This window comes from Puntigrus tetrazona, chromosome 6 (genome assembly GCF_018831695.1).
Source record: "Puntigrus tetrazona isolate hp1 chromosome 6, ASM1883169v1, whole genome shotgun sequence".
NCBI lineage: Eukaryota > Metazoa > Chordata > Actinopteri > Cypriniformes > Cyprinidae > Puntigrus > Puntigrus tetrazona.
Window position 1 is genome coordinate 3586865 of NC_056704.1, and position 12615 is coordinate 3599479.

The 12615-nt window shown below is 36.6% G+C and overlaps 1 protein-coding gene across 3 annotated transcripts in view; it reads left to right on the top strand.

Annotated features, from left to right (window-relative positions):
• Positions 1–12615, top strand: part of myh10 (myosin, heavy chain 10, non-muscle) — a 44900-nt gene that overhangs the window by 14469 nt on the left and 17816 nt on the right. Inside the window, exons 4-16 of one of the 3 annotated variants that reach the window (XM_043241584.1) lie at positions 1177–1204; positions 3242–3344; positions 4427–4456; positions 5083–5100; positions 7044–7136; positions 8160–8223; positions 8425–8523; positions 8710–8853; positions 9435–9530; positions 10296–10414; positions 10954–11106; positions 11998–12171; positions 12346–12519. In XM_043241584.1, coding sequence (XP_043097519.1) covers positions 1177–1204; positions 3242–3344; positions 4427–4456; positions 5083–5100; positions 7044–7136; positions 8160–8223; positions 8425–8523; positions 8710–8853; positions 9435–9530; positions 10296–10414; positions 10954–11106; positions 11998–12171; positions 12346–12519 — 1295 coding nt within the window. The remainder of the gene's footprint in view (positions 1–1176; positions 1205–3241; positions 3345–4426; positions 4457–5082; positions 5101–7043; positions 7137–8159; positions 8224–8424; positions 8524–8709; positions 8854–9434; positions 9531–10295; positions 10415–10953; positions 11107–11997; positions 12172–12345; positions 12520–12615) is intronic. The other 2 variants (XM_043241585.1, XM_043241586.1) reach the window with 2 other exon arrangements.

Consider the following 12615-nt stretch of genomic DNA (forward strand, 5'->3'; position numbering starts at 1 on the left):
TATTCATGTGAATCAAAACCCTTTGGAAGAGGATGCAGAAAGTTATGCTGTAATGCTGTAATAAAAACGAATACACGCTCCAGTGTGACGCACAAAAAGCTTGACGAGTACTGCGTATGTGGTTTTGTAGCTGCTGTACAATGCAGAGGAAGTCGTTTATTTTATGAGCTTACTGAATCAGACGTCCTGTATGAGGAGTACATTAAATCTGCTGATCTGTTTCAATTCAGATTGTGTTTTTGTTCTCTGGGCATGACCTGAGCCCAGTGTGTTCTGACATTGTGGCCAGTATTGGCCATAGTCTCTTAATTCTCAAACCCAATTACCTGTACTCTGTGCATCAGTGTTTGTTTAACGTAAGATGATGTTAGATCAGTGCACTTAAAGCATATCGGAGGCTTTCTCGTGCATAGGATAATGTTCATGCAAGCATCTTGCATATTACCTGAGTTGACTGAGTTAACTGTGTGTGCATGGGAAATGAAATGCTTAAGTAGGGCCGTGGGTTTGGAGCTAAAACATCAAAGTCAGTAAAATGGCAATCTGTATCATATATAAGAAGTATGCCTATTTTAAAAGCCATCCTCAAGTAAGCGGTCACATGATGTCCCCTATCTTCCTCTCGCAGAGGTTTAGTATCTCTGTGAAACTGTTTTCTTATGAAGCCTTCCCTTTCAAAATGCGAAATCCATTCCGTTTGGTGAAAGACCAACCTGTTTATAAAGTGAGATGTACAGATGAGTGGGAAACCTCTTTTGAATATTGACGAGATGTGACAGAACGAGTTTTGCAGATGTTTTTTGGCTTGGCTTTTTAGGCCAGCGCAGCGTTTTCAGTTGGCACTTATTTTCATTTTAACTGAGCCATCTTTCTCTCTCCGCTGTGTTTTTCTTTCACGAAAACTTTCCGTCTGTTGGAAAGACAGAGTCGTCATAATATGCAGTGTTGAGTATATACAAATATGACAGCAGATTGTAGTAATAATTGGGTAGAAATAAACTACAATGTCAATGTCTTGGTTTTTATTTGACAAATCACTTTGTGGTGAAATGTTTGTCTTTTTTCTGTTTTAGGTTCTTTTAAATGTCAAAGTGGATAGATTTTTGAGTTAAAGGCTCAGGTGAACCGAGCTGTAAATGCTGACCCGTTTTTCTTTTCTGTCTCCTTGTTTTGTAGATCGTGAGGACCAATCGATTCTTTGCACGTGAGTAACCATTAGGTCATCTCTATTCAGCAGATACAGATTACGTCAATCAGTCGGGGCTGATAGAAGTGATGTCACATCCCCAGTGCTGCACAGGAATAGGCTTTTTTGGAATCATACATGTACAGCTATGCCTGAGTCATGTATCATTGTGGTATTAAATATCAGCAGCTGTTCGGCATGTAGAGCATTCACAGTGTGAGTCACACACATAGCAAATATTTCTAGTCAGTCGGTAAGAATTCATCCATAGAAATGTGATCTTTTGATGCATTAAGCCTGAATTATTGTCTTTGCACGTTGTAAATAAGTAAACAGCCTCTTTCATGTCTTAGTGGTGCTGTAAGAGGTTATGAGAGTGTGTTTTAACATCCTCTCTCAGAGTCGACCCCTTCTGACCTGTCGATACACCGCAGCATATTCCATTCTTCACACCCACTATAAAGACATGTGTCTATGTAGATAGAGTTAAGGAATCCCTATAAATGAATAAAGACAATTTATGGCTTCAGAAGAACTGAATATAATGTTGAATCACGCTGACTACTTTTATTGTGCTTTTTATTATTCCTTTTGGAGCATGAAAGCCTTTAGTGTTTTATAGAATGTTTTGTAGAATGTTGAGCGTTTTATAGAATCCAGTAGATTCCAAATAATACATCTCGCTAGTTTTGTGCAACATGAGAATATTTACTTCAGGATGGAATAAAATGCAGGAGTTTTAAGAGATTCTTTTAGAAGATAGGCTGTTTCCATGACGTCTTAAATGCAATAAACAGTGGGATGCAATGCATTTGGCAAAGATAACAGTTGAATCATCTATTGCTGTAGCTGGGGTGCTTTCAAGGGTCAACTTTATTGATAGTTTTATCATGAACTGTTCATGATGTCAATTTATATAGTGAGTCTGTTTTTATTTCTTTATTTTTAAAATCTTTTCCTCGCTTTCCTTTACTTTTAAATTTGTCGATTCCTATTCTCCTACTTGCTTTTAAATAGCCCAGTTTAAAAAAAAACAAATTTTACTTCCACTTTTACGTTAGCGGCAATTCTACATTAATTGCTTGAATCCAATTTAAGCAAAACAAATACAAATATAACAATAAAATAAAAAATAACTTGCACAGTGTTTAAATTAGTATACAAAACTAAAAATCACCCAAAAATTTGGGAAAAAAAAGCAAAAAAATTTTTATATATATATTTTTTTTTTTTTTTTTAAACGGGCTTTTCAAAATCAAAAATACTTTTTGCCTTTTGCATTTCGTTTTGAAACTCTTCCATCATCGTCTTGTCAGTTAGCTCGACTCGACTCGACTCACTTTCATGTGATTAAATTAAATCTGATCTGTGCTCGAATGCGGTTCCTTAGATGCGGCCACGTTCAGTTTGAATTGTCTGTTCCCTGACCGAACTAAATTATTTTTATTACTATAAAAAAAATCTAAAGCACTGTGTGGAATGGTGTCACAGTGGGCAAGTGACGTAACCGGTGTTGCAGCTTGACGCCGGTATGTCCGCCCACACCGTCTGTCGCAACAAGCCTAATTGAAGCCAATATTGGGTGAATAACTTCACAGGCCTTTGTGGAAAAACTTTGGCTGTCTTTCTAAAGATTTTATTTTTTTTCCATTTATGGGCAGACTGGGGAGAACAATTCTTGAATTATACTTGTGAAGAACAATATTTCTTGCATACATGTCATTGCGTTATAATATCACTGACATGCTTAATATGCATTTTGGTCACTTATTATAAAATACTTTTAATGTTTACTTAATAAAGCCCACGCGCAAGCACTATGGACCAAATCGTCCTCAATCAGAGCCCTAGCTGCTAAAAGGAGCTGCAGCTGTAAAAACAAACAGCAGAGCTAGCAGACCTGTGATGCAGCATGCAGCCCCATGCTTAATTTAGCTTGTGGAATGCAAATGTGCTTAAATGTCTATCCAATCTGTTGTGTTTTATTTCATTTGGGTATTTTATTATTCTAATGATATTTTTGTGTTTGCTTTTGATTGGAATCTTCTCTTGCAGAGGGGAATCAGGTGCTGGAAAGACAGAAAATACCAAAAAAGTCATCCAGTACCTGGCTCACGTTGCTTCGTCTCACAAAGGAAGGAAGGACCACAACATTCCAGTGAGTTCTATTCTTCGCCGTTCGCTGAATCATTCATGTGTCATTTCTTGTTATTTCACTGATCATATAGGTGTGGAGAGAGGGATATGTCGGCATGTTTCGGGGAAACTGTCACACCTCAGTAGGAGGCAGTGCTGAGCAGAGTAGAATAATGATGCTTACTGTTAAAAAACTAGCAATTTATAGAATCGTATGCAAAATTATACATGATTCTACATCTGACTAAACTGTTTTCACTTGATTTTTCCTAATCTGTTTTAAGACCTTTATGTAATTAGGGGTTATCATCTTCATCTTTAGGCAGTGTTTACGTAAGATAATGGAATAAAAAAAAAAGTTGAGATGTCTTTAGAAGTCCTTTTAGAAGACAGACTATTGATATCCCATCGTTATAAAAAAAGAGAGAGAGTGAGATGCAGTGGGCAAAGACATCGGTCTAATTCTATTGTTGTATTGCGGGTGCTTTTAAGCATCTTGACTTTTTTGAGCGGAATTTACAAGTAGGTTGTTAAACAAATATTCAGTTTTTATACCTTACCAGTACAGAATTTACAGTTTGAGCTCTCATAATGTACTCTTTAATTTGTAATGTCTTATAATTTATTTTATCCAGTTACAATGACATTGGGGAGCTTTTGCTAGAGGAGTAATTTTAACCAATTAACATACATCAGTGGATAACATGCACTTGTATGTCATTGATAGTGTTTTGTTTAGAATCTAATGTACTGATAATGTTGTCTAGATGAACATGTATTAATAACTGCTGACTCTTAACTGAGTGTGCAAGTATTACATGTGGGGGAAAAAACATCCTGGTGGTTGCAGCGCTGGCCTGTAGTTCGCCATCCTTTTGCAGTTTTATCAGTCTCTTAATATGTGATAGCATGTATTACCTTTCTAAAATATATGCAAGCATGCTGAAGAGTTTTACATGCTGCGGTTATTGGTCTTAATGTGTTCGCATGGCCAAATTTATGCAACATAATAAAGGCTTAGATCTGTCCTGTGGTCTAAGACTCTTGGAGAATGTGGCCCCGATGCCTTCTAACATATTACATTTGTTTATTATATACAAACAGCCAGAATCTCCTAAAGCAGTCAAACTCCAGGCAAGTTCCCTCTAAGCTTTTTATACCTGCTCTGCTTGTGCATGCGAAACTAACCTGCTGTATAAACACCAATGGAATGTAGCCAATCCAAGGGGGAATTTTCAGCACTCTGGGATATTTCTGAAATAAGTAAACACATTGCTTTAAGGGATTTACATTTGAATTATTTGTGCATATTTTGTCACATTTGTTAAATGGTTTTGAATGTGTGTGTGTGTGTGTGTGTGTGTACTGTGTCCATCTTTAGTGTTGGATAAAGCATAATAGAGGGAACCCTAGTTAACTGGGCTGGATAGCTGGGGAGTAGTAATATATTTGCATGATGTGACATTTTAAAGTCATTTTTTGTTTATCGTAGTCGTATGTAAGTAAAGAGTTGATATACAACCTGAGCGGATGTCTAAGATGAAATTGAGTGTTTTTAGCACCACACATAAAGGTCAGTTCTGTTTAGACCAGCAACATTCTAAACCGAGAAAGTATCCTTTACACGTGTTCAGTATTCACAGCACATTTTGTTCAGCTTTTAAATCACCCCTTGCTCGTGAGTTTTGTCTGTCGTTTGTTCGTGTATTTCCCTCTGTGACATTAACACCTCTGTTTCCATGATAATGATTTGATTACAGAACGGAATCCTGTTTTATGTGAGTAGCCTGTAGTCCCTTGTTTTTTCTCATTTCTATTATCTCATGCTACCGTACTTCTTTGGTCCTAGCAAACAGTCATTTTTGTTCATTTCACCCTCATCTTTTATTTATTCGTTTTTACTAACGACTTCTCATTCTGCCATATAACATCTGCTTTCTTAATTCTTCTTTTCTGTTCTCTGTGGATTTATTTACTGTTCTTTTGGGGGTGATGTCAAGTAATTCACATGTCTGTAAAACGCTACACTTTAAAAATACTGCATGATGGTGCAGTGGTCGCAGTGCTAAATTCCCATTTGTCAGATCACATGTTACTCTGCTCCATCCATGCAGTTGGAAAGGTCTGGAATGTCCATTTGCAAAGAGCTCCGCTACAAAGAGCAGCTCGAATGCCAGTAGTTCTTGGCATACTTTCTATAATGATGAAAGTAACTTTTTGACTTAATCTTATCAGATCATGATTTGCTAAAAATGTTCATTGATAATGCAATTTTGTCATATCAATGGTTCATTTATCTCCAGATGGGAGTGAAACCTGTTTTTTTTTTCCCTCATTAAGCTTCATCGCTAATGCTTTTTAAAAGTTTATTGCACTGATTGACTTTAGTTACTCTTTTTTTTTTTTTGTCTCTCTCAGATATATTTAAGCAATTCAGCAACTGTTCAACTTTGCAGTTTATTTAGAGGCTTTTTATAATATTAAATTTACATAAGCATGAAAATGCTTTAAACTTTAAACCACAAAATCCACTGGTCAGTGGTCATTCTCTCTTATACCATGGTTTCTGTCTCATGACAAATGCCAGAACAATAGGACACCTGTCTAAACTTCCTATCTAGTGGACATGGACAACACTGAGGGTAACTAGAGGATGTAAGGGGGTGGATGTCCCAGATTTGTTGCTGGGGGAGCTGTGATGCAGTTTAACTCTGTGATGTGGCACAGTGGGGCTTTGGGCGTCTGTTGTTGCTAATTTGAGGAGTTTCCTCTCTAACCCACCCAATGCCTGTATTTCAGGCAACCAGTGAGAATTTGCACAAAAAGCCTCTCATGGCTACCCAGGCTTTAATTAGGTTTGTAGGCTAGTGTATTTTTACTGCATCCAGATGATCTGTTTCTGGTTTGAGGGTCAAATGAAGAGAAACGGCTTTGCTATGGAAGCAAGCTGATCATTGTTAGCCACTCGTAACAAAATACTGTGAAGAATACAGTAAATAAATAGTATTTGTGATTGAAAATAATATAGAACTTTTGAGTTTGGAGCCAGTCGTCCTACTCCAAAGTTTGTGTATTAAAAAGCGGATGTTAAAGGGTTATTCCACCCTGAAATGAAACCTCCCCCATGTTGTTCTAAACTCGAAAAAGCTTTGTTTCATCTTTGGAATTTTTTTTTAGATGGAAACCACGAGGCTTTTGACTGTCCCATTGACCAAACAATTATGAACAAGCATGAAAGATGTCTGATTGCTTCATCTGCCATTAGTGGTTCAACCGTGGAGCTACAAGAATACTTTTTGCACAAAGAAAACAACAATACTGTCGAACAAAGCTTTTACAGGATTGGAAGGACATTTTCATTTTGGGGTGGTGTAGCCCTTTAAAAAGACTTTACAAATAATACAAACTAACCCACGGTGATCTGCAGTCTGCAATCTGCAGTGATCTTTTTTTTTTATACATTTTTTTTTTTTTTTATGTAATGCTGAAATTTGCAAGTTTAAAAAATTGGAAATGTTTTTCACTCTGTTTATTGGTGAATAAATGGAATGTTTTCACTGGGATTCTTTTCATTGTTCATAAACATTTTTTTATTTAATTTTTTTTATTGCTTTTTAGTTAAACACTACCTTTGAACTTTTGTATTTGTTCTTGTATGAAACTTCAATTAATCATGTATTTCAATATTTAATGTTTCTAACCAGTGACTTTTGCATTACAGGGAGAGTTAGAGCGTCAACTCCTGCAGGCAAACCCTATTCTGGAATCCTTTGGGAATGCCAAGACAGTAAAAAATGACAATTCTTCACGCTTTGTAAGTTGCTCTGTTAAGTCTGATGTGATAATTCCACCTCTGTTTTTCATACTGCAACCCTGTTTTAGCACTGGTTAGTTCTCACCACAAAAGTGGGTGTGGACAGACAAAACAACAGTGTCTTTGGATTCAGACGATTTGATTTTATTCTCTTCGAGTTAAAAACATCAATGCTTCCCACAAATGCACGCTGCAATTCACTTTGCAGTGAATGGGACAATAGTGAACATATATTACACATGGTTATGTAAGTTCAATGTATGTTAAACTAATAAATAAATGTACAAATAGTTATTGCAGAAATAACTACCATTTAAAAAAATAAATAAAATACCATTTTATTGCTTTAAAAATAAAGCGCGCTAGCATTGTCTTCTGTGAATTGCAACATAAAACCTCTGAAAATGTTGCTTATGGTTTCATGACCCTTTAAACATTGCCACGTTGTTTTATTACATTCTGGCAAAGACATTTATTTTTACTGATTTATATGTTTATTTATTACTTTACAAAGACATTTATATTATGCATGTAGCATCTGGAAAGGGCTATTTAGGTACGCACTCACTAAAATCCACATTCAGCGATCTGAGAGAAGTAGCCTTCTGTCTTGCATCAGCTCCTCTTGTCAGCTGATTGAGTTTTCGCTGGCATGCGTCAAAGTCAGCAGAAAGCTCTTAAGCATACAAACAAATCAAAAACCACAGAGGAATTTGATTCTTCAGACCTTCCTTTAGGTAATTATTTTAGGGGGAATTTGCTGCAAATTAGCATGTTTGTTAGCCTTTAATGCATGCTTTGAGTACAGATTCCTTTCAAATAGAGCTTTAAAACGTGCTGCATGGCATGGATGTACAAGACAACTATTAGTAGATAACCATCTGCTCAAATAAATTTTTAGAAATGTTGATTAGGCACATGTATAATGATAATTATGATGCAATGTTATGGTTTATAAAGCATGACCAGTATAAGCATGTCATAGAAAAAAACAAATCATCTTAAATATTCGTCTTTCCACAGGGCAAGTTCATCCGCATAAACTTTGATGTAACCGGTTACATTGTGGGGGCCAACATTGAAACCTGTATCCTGATCTGATAACCATTCCATTCCATTTGAGCAATGCTGTAAATAGCTGCAAGATCTAGTCCTTGAATGAGTGAATCTCTGCGTCTTCATTTTTCAGCACAAGTAGTAGTTTAAGCAGAAGTACAGCTTTGATTTGACGTAGGTTTGAAAATTAGATGTAAATTGGATTTGTGCTTACCCTTAACTCAGTCCAAAGATCTTCTTGAAAAGTCCAGGGCTATTCGCCAAGCCAAAGATGAGCGTACCTTCCATGTCTTCTACCAGCTCTTGGCTGGTGCTGGAGAACATCTAAGATGTGAGTAGCTCTCTTCTACATGGTTAATGTTTTTATCAGTGAGATTGGGAGACTAAGTCAGCATGGATGTAATGAAGCATGGCTATTCTTAACATGTGAAACATTCAGACTGATTATGAAGAGTATGGTGCAGTCCGCTGTCTAGAGAAGATTGCAGCTGTGTTAATGCTCTTGTTGTTCTGGCAGCTGATCTACTCCTGGAGGGCTTCAATAACTACCGCTTCCTCTCCAACGGTAACATTCCCATTCCTGGCCAACAGGACAAGGACAATTTCCAAGAGACCATGGAAGCTATGCATATTATGAGCTTCTCCCATGATGAAATCTTATGTAAGCATAAATGAAACAAATCTACTTCTACTACATTGTATATTTACTGCTGCTTTATTTATGCATACTAGTAAATCATCATAAACAGTTATTGCACATCTTTTTGCCTCCATTGTGCCTGCATTGGAAATGGTCATGAAGTTTCTCTGTTATTATTATTTTAAGGCATGCAGTTAAGATGAAGTAACTAACAAATTAGTACATGATTTACCTGTTTCATTAAACACTTTTCACACTGTTAACTTTTTTTTTTTATTCTCTTAAGTTATATTTTTGTTGAATTGTTAATTTGTTTAAAGAAAATAAAACTGCTGCTTAAATCTAACTGTCCAGTTTTATCATACAGACCTCATCTACTAAAATATTAGAAAATATTGATTAACATATAGGAATAAATAAAGAAAACATATTGGGAACAAAAGGAATGATCGTAATTTTAAATTGTGTAACTTTTTGTCATTCCTAGTATACAATAAATAACGAAAATCCGATTTGAATAGTTTATAGTATAAACATGCCACATTCCATGTCGACTACCCACATACTGGTGACGCTCTTGTCCTTTTGCTTCATCACTGCAGCAATGCTCAAGGTGGTATCAGCTGTTCTGCAGTTTGGCAACATTGTATTCAAGAAGGAGAGAAACACTGACCAGGCCTCTATGCCGGAAAATACAGGTACTCATCTGTTTTACAAATATCAGAAATGCGTAATGCCTTATTTTGCACAGAAGTTTTTTTCAGTAATGGAAATCTAATTTATTATGTGAAGTACTTAAATCTTTTGGCAGTGCATTAGCATTAAAGTGTGTTCAGTATCCACGCTACCCTCCAATCTAACCTCTGCGGCAGATGTTTTTGTGCAGTTCTCCACTTCTCTGTTTTGACAAATTACCCGTTGGACTTCTCTTGGGCTCCCATGATGACAGTTTGAATGGTTTTTGGATGCGTTTCTTATTAAAAGAAAATACAGAAATAGTTGTGCTAAGTTGCGTTAAATCAAACACGTTTACGTAAGAGCCCCAAAAGCGACCATGTTACCGTCACGATGCATTCCAGCAAGCGTACTCCACTGGCATTTTGATTTATTCGTTTTTATCATCACCCTTCATGGTATGATATTGAAATTTTCATCTGTTTACGCCACCATGTCATTCACTACTTGATGCAGGAAAGTTATAGTTGTGCTGGTGGTCCTGAAGTGGGAACTCTTGGGGTTTGTTTGGCTGCTGAATGAGCTGTAGGGGTTTAGAAGTCAGTAAATTGCAATAACGACCTGACTTATTTGAAATACCTCTTATATTCATGACTTCTTTCACCACTATTTAAGTGCATAAGGGATGCTTCTAAAATCCTATAAATCGAAAAAAGAATGTCACCATTTTTGGTAAGCTTGCATTAGAGAACTAATTTGTGAACAAGTGTGTGCGTTCTGTTTTTCAGCTGCTCAAAAGCTTTGCCACCTGCTTGGCATGAATGTCATGGAGTTCACACGTGCCATCCTGTCTCCAAGAATTAAAGTGGGCAGAGACTATGTACAAAAGGCCCAAACTAAAGAGCAGGTAATGAACTAAGTTTTCCACTGTATATCTGTCAAATCACCCACCCTTTTAGCTATGAAGCAATGTTTTCATTAGTGTTATATCTCTGGAATCTTGTCAGGCCTGATTGTTGACCGTTGCTGTACTTTTGTTCTGTTCACGTTTCCTTTTCACCTCTGTCCTTTTCTAACAATGGACTGTTAGTCTGCTGTCATTAAAATATCGTCATAATTGAATGAATTCTGCAGAGGGGTACTGTTTGGGAAATCTGTTTGGAATATAATTCCACTGGAGGATAATTTCAGTTTTTCTTACCACTTTTAGGATTGGGTATTTGAATTATGGATTCCAATAAAAAAGAAGCATGAGTCGTATTGACACCGCGATATTTAGAAAAAGTGAAAGTGTTTCTAAAATGAAACTGGTTCTTGATACCCAACCTTACTTTTGTATCTATGTTTTGATAGTTTGATCATATATCATAATGCACATTTTTGTAAATGTGAGGTTTGTAATTTTCCCCTTGATCCGATCCTCTGTCTCTCTGTTTCTCTGACCAGGCTGACTTTGCAGTGGAAGCCCTGGCCAAGGCCACATACGAAAGGTTGTTCCGCTGGCTTGTTCACCGCATTAATAAAGCTCTGGACAGGACCAAGCGCCAGGGAGCTTCCTTCATTGGTATCCTGGACATTGCTGGCTTTGAGATATTCCAGGTGCGGCTTCCTTAGATTTAGTGCTCAGCTGTCTTTTACACTAAATCATGGATATTAATCACTATGCTACAACAAATCAGAGGTCATGGGAGGTTTTCTAAAAATGCAGGCAATGCAAGAATTTGAAAATACTGATAAAATACGTCCTAAATAATTTTCACAGATTAACAGATTTTAAGCATACCACAGTATTAGTGGGTTTCATCACCGATTAAAACAGTGACTTAAACAGAACAACAGAAATTAAGAATGAATTGAGTTCTTGATTTTTTTACAGAAATATATTCCTGTTGTGCCACAGAATGTACTTCTCAAAGTAGTAATACATTATTTTTCAAACGTTTAGTATCAATTTTATTATTATAGTTTTTCTTCCATGTATTAGTAGTAAAGCTTTATTGTGATCACTGTTTTTCAAAAATAAAAGGAATTGTTCATTTAAATTTGCTTTTAATTAGATTTTTAAAGATGATTATGAATATTTCGTACCAGTGTTTTTGATAATTAAATCATTAATACACTTATAGGTGCTTTTTGAGTAATAAAATGCAATTAGACTATTAAAACGAATGGAAGAAATGGAATTTAAAAAATAATATTTAAAATTTAAGAAGAAGTCCATAAGAAGGTTTCCTCCTTACTGGAGGATGTCCTTGCTGTCTTGGTTTGGATAAGATGCAACTGCTTAGAGTAATGTAATTATGGTTAGGATAAAATTACAAGGTTTACAGCAAGTAGGTTAATTGGATGCCCACTTATAGCTGCAGTATTTAGTTAAGTGAAATTGATATTGAAGATAACGATGTTGGTTAAGGAATCTATTATGCATGTTCTGGGACTAAACATGCTATGGGCAAAGACTGTTTGATCATATTTTATATCTCTTGGCAGCTGAACTCATTTGAGCAGCTCTGCATCAACTATACCAACGAGAAGCTTCAGCAGCTGTTCAACCACACCATGTTCATCCTGGAGCAGGAGGAGTATCAGCGTGAAGGCATCGAATGGAGCTTCATCGACTTTGGCTTGGATCTGCAGCCATGCATTGACCTCATCGAGAGACCGGTGTGTTCTCACAACCTTTGTGTTTTTATCCTGGGTTGCTAGAAATATTTTCTACCCCAAACATTTGCAAAATTTCAAGTGTTTAGAAGTTATTGTGGAAGCAAAGAACGTTTTAATGCTTTCTGTTGGCTTTTCTAGAAGTTGTTTTGATCGATCTTATGCTACCATTCCCAGGCAAATCCCCCCGGTGTGTTGGCTCTGTTGGATGAGGAGTGCTGGTTTCCAAAAGCCACTGATAAAACCTTTGTGGACAAACTGGTACAAGAGCAAGGCACTCATGCCAAGTTCCAGAAACCACGGCAGCTGAAGGACAAAGCAGATTTCTGCATCATTCACTACGCTGGCAGGGTACGTCTAAATTCAGATTAATGAAACTACACTTAGCTGTTGGCTTCATCTCTTGTACTTCAGTCCTGTGATGGTTTCTGTAATGAAGGCCTGTTG